The 16157-nt window shown below is 37.4% G+C and overlaps 2 protein-coding genes across 3 annotated transcripts in view; one reads left to right on the forward strand and one right to left on the reverse strand.

Annotated features, from left to right (window-relative positions):
• The window catches only part of LOC134742990 (uncharacterized), a 29027-nt gene extending 28758 nt beyond the window's left edge, over nt 1-269 (reverse strand). The window contains exon 1 of the mRNA XM_063676245.1: nt 84-269. Coding sequence (XP_063532315.1) covers nt 84-101 — 18 coding nt within the window. The 5' untranslated portion in view covers nt 102-269. The remainder of the gene's footprint in view (nt 1-83) is intronic.
• LOC134742986 (nuclear migration protein nudC) overlaps nt 1-16157 on the forward strand; it is a 53413-nt gene that overhangs the window by 33481 nt on the left and 3775 nt on the right. The window contains exons 5-8 of one of the 2 annotated variants that reach the window (XM_063676242.1): nt 13603-13745; nt 13903-13948; nt 15188-15260; nt 15689-15818. In XM_063676242.1, coding sequence (XP_063532312.1) covers nt 13603-13745; nt 13903-13948; nt 15188-15260; nt 15689-15818 — 392 coding nt within the window. Of the gene's footprint in view, nt 1-13602; nt 13792-13902; nt 13949-15187; nt 15261-15688; nt 15819-16157 lie in introns of both variants that reach the window. The other variant, XM_063676241.1, reaches the window with a different exon arrangement.

A 16157-nucleotide genomic window follows, 5' to 3' on the forward strand; every position in this document is an offset into this window, starting at 1 on the left:
ACTCTGGTGTCATCGCACCGTGTCCAGCTAATTACGAGGGTTCATTGCGTTAATTACCACTACTGCAGCCGCATCTCACTTACCGAGCCTTTGGTATCCATTGCTAAGCACTTCCACGCTATTATTGTTTGGACTGCAACTGCACTGTTATGTCACTACACACACTCACTCCACATGTCGGGGTGACTTGCCTCTCTCGCCCTCTCCGTTTGCCGGCGCGACACGCCTGCTCCAAGCGGCAAAGCGACTAGAGTCTGACTGAGAGTGTTGCAACCATCGCCAAGGTTTATATATGAGGTTGCACAGCGTACTTCTCTTAATATTTTTTGCCGTTTTAATGATAAATCTGAAATTATTACAAAGTAATTATTTAATAAGGCGTTATTTTGTAAATAATTCACACATGAGTTCTTACTTAATTTTTTTATTTATCAGTGCAACGGTTCTTGCGAAATTTCGAAACCTGCGTCTTTCACTTGGCTTGGGAGTATTGTAGTTGAATTTTCTGGTACTTATCGCTAATGCATTTAATGGTTTGACACAATTAATTTATCTGCATGTTCTTACGAAAATACTTAATAGTATATTTAAATGATCCATTATTGATAATGTCAAGGAATCGTTTGACAATAAAGCACAATAAAGTAACCTACGATTTTGAAAGTTATTTTTATATACCTCATAATTTAACGCCTGTGCGTTTGCTTAATTTGATTTTTTAAATTGAGTTCTGATAAGTCTGTGTTCATATCAAACATAGCAAATCTTATTTGCTTTTCGTGAGTGCGGAATGCTGTCTGATCATTGATGAAGATCTATAGTTAATTGTAAACCAATAATCAATATTCCTCTTGCTTTTAATTATTCCGCAGTAATTCAAACTAGATTTTATTACATTATGTACGTAAAAGAACACGACGTCGGTAACAACTAGGTACATATTAGGACTATCCCACGCGTCCATGCTACTAAAAATACTACAGTTGGCGACAGCACAGTTAAGTAGCTAAACGGACAAAAAGCAAAAGACTAACTCCTCTACTATTTTGACAAAAAAGTCTAGCAACTTCCTCTGCGTTTTTCTGCTGAGTTACCAGAGTGTATATCCTCTTGTGGCCAGTCTGCCAGAAAATGATGCAGCACTTGCAGATTAATCTACCCCAATTGTTTGTATGACATTTAAATTTAAACTTGTTAATAAATAATAGCACTAAATTAAAGACATTTTTTTTTTTCAAACACTAAAACACTATTACACAAGTTGTACCTTGCGTTACGCGTGCTCAATGACCAATAACTGCACCAAGTCCTGCAGGAAAACAGTAACGAGCCATACAGTAGCGATGTCACGTCTCAGTCGTGTATGTAGGAGCGCATGACTTGTCCTGTTGTGCTCCGAGAGACGATGCGTGTGTTTTACGTGTGATCAGTTAACCGAAAAATATAGGATAGACGGATCTGAAATATATGGGAAGATCCGCTGATGCGGATCCTGATCCGGATAATTTCATACATTTCGGATCCGGATTGCAAACCCTAAATGGTATTCAACATCCAAACTATAATTTTGCGTTAGCCCCCTCTTAAATGTAAGACATTTTTAATTAATTTTATGACTATAAACAAGTTTTTTTTTTAATAATGTTTTATTTTAATAAAATTTTAGAAACATGTATCCTTGTAATTGTACAATTATTCGCGCGAATTATTAGCGTGGTGTTACACCTATTAAATTATGCACGGTACTTTATTTTATTAGTCTTATTGGAGTCATTTATTGAAAGCTAATGACGCAAATAATCCCTAAAGATGCCATTCAACGTTTGTGTTATCGAATCATGTCAGAATACAGAGGTCATATCTCGTACTATCGCCTGGGTTGTGCAAGCTGTGTAAGTCGAGGACAGGCTGACCGCTCGCAGAATTATATTACAGGACTCTGAGCTGGCACCGCCTTGAGGTATTTACGAAAACATTGTTTACAGTCACGTCTGCCTATCGATAATTTGTGACTCAAAATAACCTTTGAGAAGCTACGTCATATTCATATTAACGTCGCGAAGTACTTTTGCAACATGTTTTGAAACTCGCTGTCCGCCCTAATGGAATGCTTCGGAGGCGTATCCCTTGATATTTGGGCCACAGAGTTATGAGGTTAAACTATAACAATTGTGTAATATGGGTAGGTACTAATGCAAGGCGAATGACCAAAACAGTAATGGAGTATTTACTTCACTTCATAAATATGTAGCTACTGAGGTCCAGTGATTTTTGTTTCTACACTTTCTCATCTGGCTATGTTTTTACGAAAAGAGTAACAAAACTACGCTGGCCTTGTAATTTCGTGGCATGGGCGCAATTATTGAAAAGACGGATCACAGAGCGAAATTTACAAACGCACAGTAATTTATTTTTCATACTGCTATTTGATTATTATTTAAAAAAAATGCTGCAACCAAATACCAAAAACGCTGAGACCAGTTTTTTTTTGTCATAATAATGCTTGATGTCTTCGATTTCTTGTTTTTACTTCATTTGTATACGCTTATGAAAATAAAAAAGCTAGATAATGTTTTCCACATCAGTTTCTATAAATACATATATTATTATTTATTTTTAGACCAGCTCATAAGATATACCTGTCATCATAATATATCACGCATTAAACAACTAATGTATGTATTTAACTTTTGCCGTATTACGCATTTAATCACCCACGTTCTAACAAGTTTTGGACGAGACACAACACATAAACATTTGCATCAAATATGCCATTCAAATTTTATAACCTGATTTTGGTATATTCTCTCCCGGATAAAATATTTTTGTAATTCTGATGACAATGCAATAAAATGCTACATGACATGAAGCTGTTCTGATGACTGATGGTAATGACGCAGTCGGAAGGTTGCCAAAGGAACTCCTCAATGGAAAAACACAAACACATCGAGTTTACACTCATTAGAAAGATCTCAAGAAGTACTTGATAAACATGCAAGGACTGGGAAAAACAGTCAACAATAAAAGTGTGTATTCGAAAAAAGTCTAGTCAATTATATGGCTTGTCTGCTGCTCGACGCAACGTTGGCGCAACTGCGCAGCGACGCCATTTTCCACAGCGGTCACAGGACACTGACGCTCAAATTATTAAAGACCCTAGTGTGTGGTGGGCCTTACTTAACTGTTTACTAACCATCAATCGCCCTTATAGTCTTTACCTATAAATATGAGTTACGGATTGTGAACTATTTAACAGTATGGACGGATAGTATGTCTATTTTTTTTGACAAGCCCTTCACTTCAAAAAATTATGACAGACAGTATATAGTTGTAACCATCATGATGTAAGAAAACGTTATTTAAATAAATCCATACTATCCATACTATAATATTATAAATGCGAAAGTCTGTCTGTCTGTCTGTGTGTTAACTCTTCACGCTTAAACCGCTGAACCGATTTAGTTGAAATTTGGCATAGAGATAGCTTGAGTGCCGGGGAAGGACACAGGATAGTTTTTATGTCGGAAATCGTCCCTAAAGAGAGTGAAGAGGGGGGTGAAATTGAGAGATGTAATGAATTGCCTGATAATTTATGTCAAGCAATTAAGCTTATGCTCAAATTGAATGATTGCTATGACACTTTATCCAGGCGCAAAACTTACTCTAGCTGCTGTTACTGATTCCACGCAGACGACGTCACGGGCAAAAGCTAGTATTTTTATATCATTAAAGATGTGAGAAGACGTGGTCTGTTTTATCTCGAGATTATTACTTACGTCTCTTACTTAAGAGCTACTTAGGTTATGACGAAGCTTTAGTATTCTGCAATTTCTGGTCACGTAACCTCTGCATGTCGCAGCCTACGTACCTACGTAATTATAATAAAACATGCCTACTGTGGGCCAGGTAAAATCCAAACGTTTAGGCAATAATGTAATCGGTTTAGCGGTTTTCATGTGACCATCGCCATGTCACAAAAAAGAGTACTTAACACATATTTTTGTATTCGAAGCAAATTCAGCCAGAGAGACGAATGTTGTAAAACATTTGTGCTGGAACTATGTGTAATGGTAATTTGTATATTATATGTGTATATTATTTGTAGTAGCGCTAGTATTTTGGTTGATTACTCAAATTAAACGTCAGCTCGGGCTGAGCATTTTAGCTTCAAGATATTTGTGAACACCTTGGCCGCACCGATATATCTGATGACGACTGTATACATTAAGAAAGCTCTCCGAAAACGAGATATTATTAAACACCTACCTCTTTGTCTGTTCAAGTCAAAATTTAATTTTCTAAAGATCTCATATATTAAATTACGTAGACGGCGGTATCCGACCAATCGCTGTTGGATGCACTTTTCGCCGCCTAACTGCGAAAATTGCCTGCCGTGCCATTCTCGAAAAATTTGGCAGAGAATTTAGCCCTTTCCAACTCGGTTTTGGATCCAAAAGCGGTTGTGAAGCCGCCGTCCACGCCGTGCGTACTTACGTGGAGCGTCGGGCTGGTGAGGTGCTGCTGAAGGTGGATGTGGCTAACGCTTTCAACTCCGTGGACCGTAGCGCCCTGCTGACCCAAATCAAAGAAAAAATCCAGGAAACTTACAATTATCTATGGCAATGTTACAGCTCACCTACGAAACTTTTATATAAATCAAACCTTTTGGCCTCCTCCGTTGGTTGTCAGCAGGGTGATCCTTTAGGCCCAGCCATTTTCAGTCTCGCCATTCATCCTATCATAAAAAATCTAAATTCTTAATTAAATATCTGGTACCTGGACGACGGAACCCTTGGAGGTGAAGCCGATACTGTTTTAGACGATTTAAAAAAACTAACATCCGAGTTGAAATCTATCGGCCTAACTCTGAACTTTTCGAAGTGCGAACTCTTCATTTTGAACCCTTCCTCCGATCGCAAAATTATAGAGGACAGCTTTGGTATGATAGCCCCTGGAATAAAAATTATTAGTGAAAATCAGCTTCACCTTCTTGGCTGTCCTATTTTAGATCAATCTTTCGACGAATATGTCGATACCAAAATCCAAAATTTCAGTTCTGTTTCGGAACGCCTACTGAAAATTAACATGCATACCGCCTTTACCATCATTCGATACTGCCTTTTCGTACCCAAATTTACTTATGTTCTCCGCTGTAGTCACCTCTGGAAGCATCCCACCCTACTTTTAAAACTTGACTCCTTAATTCAGGATACTCTGTCATCTGTACTCAACGTACGTTTTGAAGAAAGGTCCTGGATCCAGGCCACTCTACCTATTCGGCACGGTGGCCTGGGTATCCGAAAGATTTCCAGTGTGTCGCTGCCTGCCTTCTTGTCCTCGGTGCATAGTGCTCAAAACCTGATTGGAGGTAATTTATCTCGCTCTCTCGGGGCCATAGAGGCAGCACATTGCACCGAGGCCAAGAATGTTTGGTCACTAACCTGTGGCAACACAGACCCGCCTGCCAATCCTCGCTCGCAGAGGCAATGGGACGAGCCGCTCTGCCGTCTAGTACGGAATAACCTTGTTGATACGTCAACTAGTACGGCGGATCGAGCTCGTCTTCTTGCCACTGCGGAGTGGGAGTCGGGTCTGTGGCTGCAAGCTCTACCCTCCCCGTCCATAGGTACCCTATTGGACAACACCACCTTTAGACTGGCGACTTGTTTGCGCATAGGGACTGTAACCAACGTCCCCCATCGCTGCCGTTGTGGTGCCATGGTGGACAGACATGGACATCATGGGCTTTCCTGTGGCAGAAGCGCCGGACGAATACCTAGACACGCCAGCATCAATGATGTCATCCGAAGGGCCTTTGTCAGCGTCAAAGTTCCGGCCATACTCGAGCCCGTAGGTCTGGCTAGGGACGATGGCAAGAGGCCTGACGGTATGACGTTGGTGCCTTGGAGGATAGGACGGCCTCTAGTCTGGGATGCCACATGCGTTGACACCCTCGCGCCGTCCCACCTTCCGGGCACCAGCAGTGATAATGGTCGTGCCGCGTCCATGGCAGAAGACCTCAAACGCCGCAAATATGCCACCCTTGGCAGCAGTTATATTTTTGAGACGTTTGGGGTCGAAACGCTGGGGCCGTGGGGGCCAAGCGCGCGCTGGGTATACAAAGAGATAGCGGCGCGCCTTATAGACGCCACAAGGGACCAGAAGGCTGGCCAGTATTTTGCTCAACGCATTAGCATTGCCATTCAACGTGGCAATGCAGCCAGCCTTCTGGGCACACTGCCCATCGGCAGTGACTTGGAGGACGTGTTTTATTTATAGGGCCTTTCTTTTAAGTTTATTTATACCTAGTTTGTATTATTATTTTTAAGCCTATTTGTATTTGTATATTCATAGCTTTGTTATTGACACTTGAACCTGACAAGAAAGTTCTGATATTTGACTACATTCCATAAATAACGATACTTTTGTCTGAATTGTTAATTGAAAGTACCCTTAAAGAATTACGTTTTAATTGCATAAATCAATGAATTCCCTGCATGTGATGTCATCATAATATGTATGTCGGTCGTAATAACTCAAAATGCAAACTTGAGTTTAATCTTCAAAATCGTTAAATGTGCAAAAATTAACATTCAAAACTTTACATATTTTTTGCATTTTCGAATGTTTCTACAAATCTACAAAACATCTACAAAATTATTGGCACTTCATATTCTTATGCAGAATCGCATATCAATTTTCCTGAATCACTACATAGTATAAAACAGTCGCTTTCCGTCCGTCTGTCCCTATGTATGCTTAGATCTTTAAAACTACGCAACGGATTTTGATGCGGTTTTTTTTAATAGATAGAGTGATTCAAGAGGAAGGGTTATATGTATAGTTTGTAAAGGTTTTGTGTAAATTAGTTGAACTACCCGTGCGAAGCCGGGGCGGGTCACTAGTTGTTAAATATGGGGTCCCTTTGTTTAACATAATTATTGAAAGTCATAATGTAATGATTGTCATATTTTCATTAGTCATATTTCTGAAACGGCTAACTTTTCGGGAATTTCCTTAGGTTATCCTATAGATAGGTTAGGTTTGTTTTATGGTAATCCTGAAAAGTTACGCGTTTCTGAGAAAAACCAAATTATGACTAAAGAAAATGTGGACAAACAATACATTATGACTTAAAACTATATGGAAACAATAGAGACCATCAGTTAAATGCAGGCAGGCCAAGGCGTCCCCGTACATCATAAAAACGTGTGAACATCTAGACACCTACCCAATAATTTGCTACAATTACTCTTGAGTCATTCGTGTAAATAGGTATAACTAATGGTAACCGAGTTGATTGATATTTACGTGTCTTAAGTTAGGTATATTTTATTTTTCTTAGTTTGCAAAACCATGGCCTAGAGAATTTATACTAATCGTAGACCTTGTGGAAGACTTGAATCAATGTCTTTAACAAGTAACGGTTTCTAGCCAGTAATGTTCGTTTGTGTTGTTTTGACGTACTCAATGACTTTATTGTTAAATTTTATAGTGTGTGCTTGTATTTTAATGGTCAAATTATTGCGTAAGAATAATTCTACTGTTCTGTTATGGTTATGCATAAATTTAATAAGTGGTATAACTATTACATCAGACTAGGTAGGCGAGATACTTACATTATGCATTCTCAATGAATACATAAGTTTATACTTATTTTTTTATTTTTATCAAACAAGTTAAACAGCATAACAGTAAAAAATGCCAAACCACTGCTAACTTTACACAGAAAATTAAAAGAAAACAATATACAATTTATGCCAAGATATGGTTAAGACTACATTACTACTTTAGTGGCCATTTTTCCATATAAATGTTCTCGACATTTTCCTATCTGGATGTTGGCCAGTATCTGTGTCTGTACGTTTGACTTTTTTTGGTATTCTTGTTTTTATAAGAACAAGTTTACTAGCGCTAAAAGCGGCCAAGAAAATGCACCGTAAACAGACGCGTAGCATATAAAATCGGCAACATTAAACGCAAAAATCAAAACGGTCTGACACAGCTAATTTCTTTCTCATTCCGGTTCCAAAATTGCGTTACGATTGATAAAGTTTTGGAAAAGGAAAATATAGAGGACGAAACCTCGATTTCTGAGATTTTTACTTAGACGTCCCCGTCAGCGCGACGGAGATATTTACCTAAAATTGCTCGGTTCTCCATACAAACGTAATTACGCTCTCATTTTCAACAACACACATTCATTCATTTTGAAACAACTAGCTATATAGATTGCTCTGCAACTTTGTACTTACAATAGGATAAGGTATATCTAGGTCTGTAATTAGTTTATGTAGCTTCAGATAGAAAAGTAAAAAAAATACAGCGAATTTAAGTTTTTTCATACAAAACTTGTTTTTGCTCTATTTCATTTGTTTTATATACCAGAGCTATATAAACGAATTACGACCTAGATATATAGATGGAATCATTTCAACTGAGCTAATGCACTTACCTGTACTAACAATGGCATTGTATTATTACAATACTATTATCTGCTTTTGTTCTCGTAGCCGCCAACTAGTTACTTACAAAATAAGTTAGAAGTGCATTGCATGTATATTGTATTTTTAACCTTATTCCTTGTTAAATGGGGTTAAAATGGTCTAAAAACATGTTGTAACAAATGGTTTATTACAAAGTGCATTCGTTTAGGGTGTCGACGGTTGTAAAATGCAAATAAAGTTATGTTAGCCATTATTTAGTTAGTGTATTTTGTAGTCTATTGTTAAAACATAGTCGTTAATCTATACTAACATTTCAAGGCGGTTATAATCTGCTTTTACTACGGGGTAGTTATCCTAATTTGTGGTTTACCACTCAATGGCATTGTAAACTTAAGACTCTTTGAGTAAACAGGTAAATGCATGAGCTCAGTTGATATAATTCCCTCCATACCTCATGTCATCGTATGTACAAAGTTTCATTACAATCCAACACGTGGTTTTAAAATGAGAACGAAACTCCGTTTGTATGGGAAGGTGAAATTCGGCCGAGCTTGCAGGAGACTCTTTGAGTTTATATGATATGTTTATTTAGGAATAAATTCCATACAATACCTTGCAAGCAAAAGCCAATAGGCCGTATCGTATTTCATCTTAGTTGATGGCCTTTTAATGTCCGCATAGAAAATTGTTACTGTGAACAGCTCACGACTGGTAGCTGTGGAGATCACTGAGGGAGAACTTTATCCAGCAGTGAACATATTTTGGCTGCTACTAATGATGACGATAATGATGTGATGATATAGGTATTCTGTGGAATTTTTCCTTTTTTTTTTTTACCTTGATCAGCAATAAAAAGTCAGCAGCTCCTAAACATTCGGTGACGATTTTCCACGAATCAATTATGGGTCTCATTGGAATACGCAGTAGGTACTCATATTTAGGATGAGTCACGGCGCAGGTTCTTTCGTTAGTTACTACCTCCAGAAAAGTCTGGTTTGGGGTATAATTACTAAGAGTGGGCGAGTATTTGTTATCCAACGAGTATTTTTACCAATTGGTTGAATTTGGTCAAATTTGTAGGTTTTCATAGTTTCTTGTTACCGGCCATTTTATCCATATACCTATACAATAGTAGTCTTGTCGCAAGACTAAGTACGATTGTAGAGATTCCAGTTTCCCATTAGATCGGGGCCACAATTAGCGGCGCGTGTGAAGGCACCCATTATAACACCAGGGCGTTTATATTTACAAGCTAACCTATACCGGCCGTTGCAAGAAGACCAGTTTAGCTAATTTTGCTTTACGAATAGTTGTCAAAGACGTAGAGGTCAAACTATACAAGAAGGGGGCTCAAAACGAATACATAGGTTTGTGTATAAGGCAGCAGCAAGCCAATCTACGCCGCTGGCTCGCAAGGTTCGTAAGAGTAATTCATTTTTGGCAACAAAAGATTGAAGGCTCGCTTAATCTCCCAGTCGCACGCACTGGCTGGGCTTAATTGGCTTGCAATTATATCATTCACTTTACTCTATCATTAGAAATCTGCTTCAGCTGTTCACATTCATAATCACTACAGCTACACCGGTGTTGACAAAAATGGTTTTTTAATTGCTTTAAAATATATGACTTTTAAAGCTGGACTAAATGCTATGATTATCAATAAATTTAGTCAGATAAGCTCGACTTGGCGGGGGCACTACCGTACTAGATTTTTAGTATGAAAGTTAACAATAGTTAAACAATCTGTTAATTTTTTCTGTGATTCTAAGCCCTTCATATTTTTGCAGGTGATTGCAATTTTAGTAGTGTTTGCTTTGATCACGAATCATTGATCAAGAACGAGTAATTATTTGCTAAAGCAGATAGAGCATAATTGATAATGAATAAATAGGTAGACAAAAACCAACAGTCGTAACGCGACCGAGGCGACACGACATTTTATCGACAAATCGTATCTGGCGTTATAAATTGTTATATTCGTAGAACATGAAGCATTACAGAATTCCAAATAATATTCGTAGAAAAAAAAAAGAGTGGATCAAGTTGTTTTCGCATCACTTGATGATTATTATGTACGGTAACTATCTGCATTAGTAATTTTTTAGTATTATCATGTGAATTCATGTGACGTTTGGCAATTTTATTAAATTTCTCTTATAGCAACCAATTCCTGTATTGCAAAACCGTTTGTGTCATCTCATTTATTTTAAACTACGGCATTGAACTGTGTCGCAACTATCTATGTTAACTTAATATTTTTATACATTACCTTTGCATAACTGAATAATGATCATGGCCAGTTAGAAATATCTGGTGTTTTTGTTTAGTTACAACGTCAATAGATATTCGTTAGAATGTGTTGATAAAATCGATTTCCGATAGAGTCCTTAAACTTAATGATCAGCTGTCAATAACATTGATTATCTTTATCTTATAGACCTGCTAAGATTAAGCAACAGTCTAAGATTGCCCTTGTATTTTCCTAACATGTCAATAGTTTTCAAAGTTATTATTTTATGATATTACTGATTATCGTGATCGTAGTGTGTACTAGCATGCCACTGCCTAAATATTCTGTCTATAATGTAATGATTAAGTTCTGCTCGTTTTCCGGCGCAAAACGATGCTTGCTTTGCTACAGACTTGCATTTGCCTTGACCGTCACTATTTAGGAGCCACGCAATTATTACGTGAAGACGGGACATTATTAAACAGTAATTTCATGATAATGAGTCACAAATCGTATCGGTCCGGTCGCGGCGGGGGTCGCGCACATCGTCCTTGCCAGGAATGCGAGGTCATCACGAATTCATCGGTCGCGTTCTTTTGTGGCGGTCCTCTTGTGAAACATAATTGTTGTTTTAACGCTCATTCTGTATTCTACACATGCGATTATGATGGTTCATGGGTCACACCTTGTACTGTCCACCTCGCGGCCGACTAACGCCCTGCTAATGTGAAAAGTTGCGCAGCCGTCCAACTCTAGGCGTACTTATGTCGCTTTTAGTCAAATTTGACTCGCTAACATGCAAATCCGTTGATAATTGCAGGTTATTAGTTAAATTGGTAATAATCGGTATTGACTTCGCAAGTGGCAATTACTAAATTATATGCTCGTGGCTCTTACCTACTGACAAAACCGTAAAGGCTAAAGTAAATTACTATCATAAATTTTCTTTTAATTAATAGTTTAAGAGATTTTTTTGGTAATTAATAAATAATATTAACGTTGTTCCATTTCTGTAGACTTTATAGAAGTATTTCTGTTATGACATGGGTGTAGGTATTAGGTTTACTAGACCAATTAATTCCTTTATGTACAAAATACGTGAGTTAAACCGTAAAATTAGCTGTATGTAAGATCATCGTCTTGGAAACGGCAACCATCTGTTTTGTTTACTTATAATATGTGATGCTTATTAAACCTACGTTCCTACGTTACTATAGGTATAATGTCAATTCGCCTACGTGCGTAATTTGACGTCAATTATGACTTATACCAAACTAGATCATGACGCAACAGCGACCAAATCGACCGGGTCCGCTTTGAAATGCTATACCCTTATCCTTAACATTTAAATACCTCAGCGAATTGGCCGTCTCGATTCGTATCCGCGACACGAGTCACCATTCAAACTGGAGTACGCACGAATACTTTACAACCGCTATTTATAAGTCACATTATAACAGGTCTTGGACCGAATGCGCCTAAGCAATAAAAAAATAACAACGGACGATGCGACTTCAGCCTTTATAAATTACATCATAGAAAATATCCTATATTGCTTAATAAATTAATACCAACTACAGAACTATACCAAATAAACTTAAAAGTAGAAAAAAATATGGTACCTACTTAGAAATATTTCTTAAATTTCTTGCGTAGTAGAAACATTGGAAAAATAATGTACAAGAACATTTCTGGTCTTTTATCCCATATTGTCCCATATTTAATTTATTCTACAGAAATCTAAATAGGAGTCTGCAAGATTTAAATGGAAATTCTCATATGCATGTACTGATGTACTGTTGTGACTGTACATGTGCGAAATAAAATAGTAGAAATTAAATAAAATGGAACTAAAAAAAATCCATATTAAATTGTTGCCATGTTTAAGCATTTTAGGTCAAAAAGGTGACAGTTACGTAGGAAGTGGCGGCCCTCAATAATTTTCTACAATTTCTTGTCGGACTATACTCGGGTATTTCCTAACCGCGTATCCTGGTTGGTTTGCATTCAAACTCTGTAATGATATCGCCTAAGTGGTTTCCTTTCCTTACATCCTTAATCCGCTTGAGTTGTTAAGCTTATTATATAATATTGTCTTCGGTTACCGCGATAGTTACTCATGAAATAAAACTATGAAAACGGATTATATCGCGTATATTGAATTTATAATACATCCCGACGTAAATAAATATACGCGATATAATCCGTTTTCATAGTTTTATTTCATAAGCTTATTATATATTAAAAGTATTAAAACACCGAAACTTCATGGAAAAAATAGGTATACATGCTTTACTACATCATCTTAATACAGAGCGTGTGAATTTATAGATGGTTCTGCATCTGCTATACCAAAATAATACCTTCGCGTGCGACAATATTATATTCCACTACAAGAGGTGGACAGTGGACCGTTTGTATACCATTACCTACGTTTACTGACTGTCCCGAGTCCTGCAGGTATAAAATGTGTAACATTGATGTTTACTGCCGTTGTAATTTCAAATTTAAATTGTTCCTATATGGCTCAAATATTAAATAATAATTATTTAATTTAATATATAAAGTGTATTCTGTTTATAAATGCCCTTGAATGATATGTATAAAGGTTACAAAATCGTTTATACACGTGTCATCATTCACTCGGGTCATGTTTACATGTTAATCGTCGTTTTTTAATAAAAAATATTGTGTTCCAATGAGTTGAAAGATTTTTTCAACCTTTTATGTCTTTTTTAAATTGATTTAATCATTCTTAGAGCCTGTGACAAATACTAATATCGATCAGTACAAATGTTAGGTATAAGTACAGATTAACATTTTGACAATGGCATCTCAATGAGATGATTAGCGAAGATTTTTTTTTTATCTTAGGTACCTACTGTTACTGCTCACTGAACTAACATAGTGCCCTTTTGTCCCCAGCTGCGAGTCCCACTCCGGCAGGTGCTGAGACCCCGCGACCTTACCGTGGTGATCTCCAAGAAGCATCTCAAAGTGGGCATCAAAGGCCAGCCGCTGATCATTGACGGGGAATTAGACGCCGAAGTTAAGATAGAGGAATCCACCTGGGTACTACAGGATGGACGCAACCTGCTTGTTAACTTAGAGAAGGTATGTTACATTCTCCAAGAAGTACTTGAAAGCGGGCATCAAGGGCTAGTCGCTGAATCTGCTGATCATCGACGAGGAACTAGACGCCGAAATCATTGTGGAGGAGTCCACGTGGGTGCTTCAAGATGGACGCAACCTGCTTGTTAACTTGGAAAAGGTGAGTTACACTGTTCAAGAAGGACCTGAAAGTAGACATCAACAGCCAGCCGCTGGGGAACTTGACGTCACGCCTTGATGGTGGCGTCCACGTGGGTGCTTCAAGACGAACTCAACCTGCGTATAGTGCTTATCAATTTGGAAAAGGTAAGTTACGTTTTAGGTACACGGAGCGTCTAAAAGTGGCGCAGTGGCAGATTACATCGAGGGCGAGTAATAATATGAGAGCTGTTAGATTGACTGAAGCCAAAAGCATTACTGGCGACAGAAAGGCGAGACGCGAGTGAATAAACGCCTTTCGCTACTTATAAATAAAACTCATAGCGGAGTAGATGTTGTCGTTAAAAATGTTTAATAGAGGAATCTACAGGCTATACACGACATACCTAAAAATAAACTCATTAAAGTGGACATGGCCTAGTGGACACATTTTAGTTAATTAATTTTCATAAAAAAATTGTGCATACACGCATAACCCTAAAGAAAATACCGTACTATGATGAGTTTGTAGATATTGAATTTCGCTCTCGTGCAATAAAACTAGCGAGATTAGTGAGTGGGTGACGAATAGCTGTCAAAAGGTTAAAGAACTAAACGAATGAATATAAATTTTTTTCAAATTGATTGTCTGTCATATCCTATTTTATACTATTGTACAATGTCATATAAAACCTTTTCACGTTTGGACGTTTTGATTGAAAGTAACTAACGTTATATTCAATTGTAATAAATATTATAATATTATAAAGGCATTCTTATTATGACGATAGCACATTGCTTAATTGATGGGTTCTAAAGATAATAATATTTAACGGGAACCAGTGACGTATTGTAGACAAATTTCTGACGCAGACTTTTGATAAACTGCCAGAGTCAAATAAAAGCTTTAAATAATTATGTGGGTGACAGTTTGAGACCAGGGAAGTCATTCGCATTCTAAGACTATTGTTTTCCGAGCTCGCTATCGCTTTAACCTTTCCCATTTTTGTCTAAAAGCCAGCCTCATTAGTTTGACCGACCTTACCTCTTTGTAACCGCTAAGCGGTGTTCCTTTGGCATGTTTTACAAAAATACTGGCATACTACTTACTTTTAATTAACTTAGAACACCTTGTAACACTTTGCAGTGAGACTAATTTAGTTTGAACGTTACGCGCAATTTACGTGAAGCATTCTTAGTCTTCAATCAATTTTAATGGCTGAGTTTACAGCTTACTTACACTGCTGTTATTTTCTTATAGGTGAATAAAATGAATTGGTGGAGCAGATTAGTCACGACAGATCCTGAAATTTCTACGAAGAAAATTAACCCAGGTATGGAGTAATATGTAGAAAAAATATTGCCATCTTCATCCATGTAATCAAAGTAAACACGGAAAGATGATTGGATATGCAGTTGCTGATTAGACAATTTTCTGATTACTTTTATGATACATACTCTTAAATACTCGTATCTGTTCAGAAAAAACGACCTCCCACGGCAGTCAAATCCGCAAATACCGACTTTATAATGGAAACTAGCCTGGCAAGCTTTTTTATGTTAATTAATAACAAGTTTTTAATTACATACCTTATATTAACCGCGCTTAAATCAGAACCAACAAAGTAATTATGCAATAATAATTACAAGTCTATGTTTACAGCCAATAGTGGGATTGGCTTAAAATTGATTTTAATTTAGATGACGATGCAAATGATGCTGTAATAAATGTTTATAATAGAAGATTATGTTACTATTTCAGAGCCGTCTAAACTTTCTGATCTGGATGGAGAGACCCGCGGGCTAGTCGAAAAGATGATGTACGATCAGAGACAGAAGGAAATGGGGCTCCCCACCAGCGACGAACAGAAGAAACAAGATGTACTCAAGAAGTAAGTTAATGAACAATCTACAAATAGCCATATAGCCAAATTTCCCAGATAGCTGATAAGAGAACTAATTATAATAGAGAAACCACTAAATATATCGACGTTACATTTAATCACCTAATCACATTTAATCGCTGAAATTCGAAAGAGAATAGGTAATTTAAAACACCCGCAAGGCCTAAGTGTAGTGCTTGTGTGCGTGTGTAGTGTGTAGTGCTTGCTAAACACAATGCAAACGCAAAAAACCGGCCAGGTGCGAGTCGGACTCGCCCACCGAGGGTTCCGTAAAAATTTAACATTTTTTTTATAAAACAGTTTTAAGATTTTTCCCTGTATTTGTAG

Source organism: Cydia strobilella, chromosome 7, assembly GCF_947568885.1.
Source record: "Cydia strobilella chromosome 7, ilCydStro3.1, whole genome shotgun sequence".
Taxonomy (NCBI): Eukaryota; Metazoa; Arthropoda; class Insecta; order Lepidoptera; family Tortricidae; genus Cydia; species Cydia strobilella.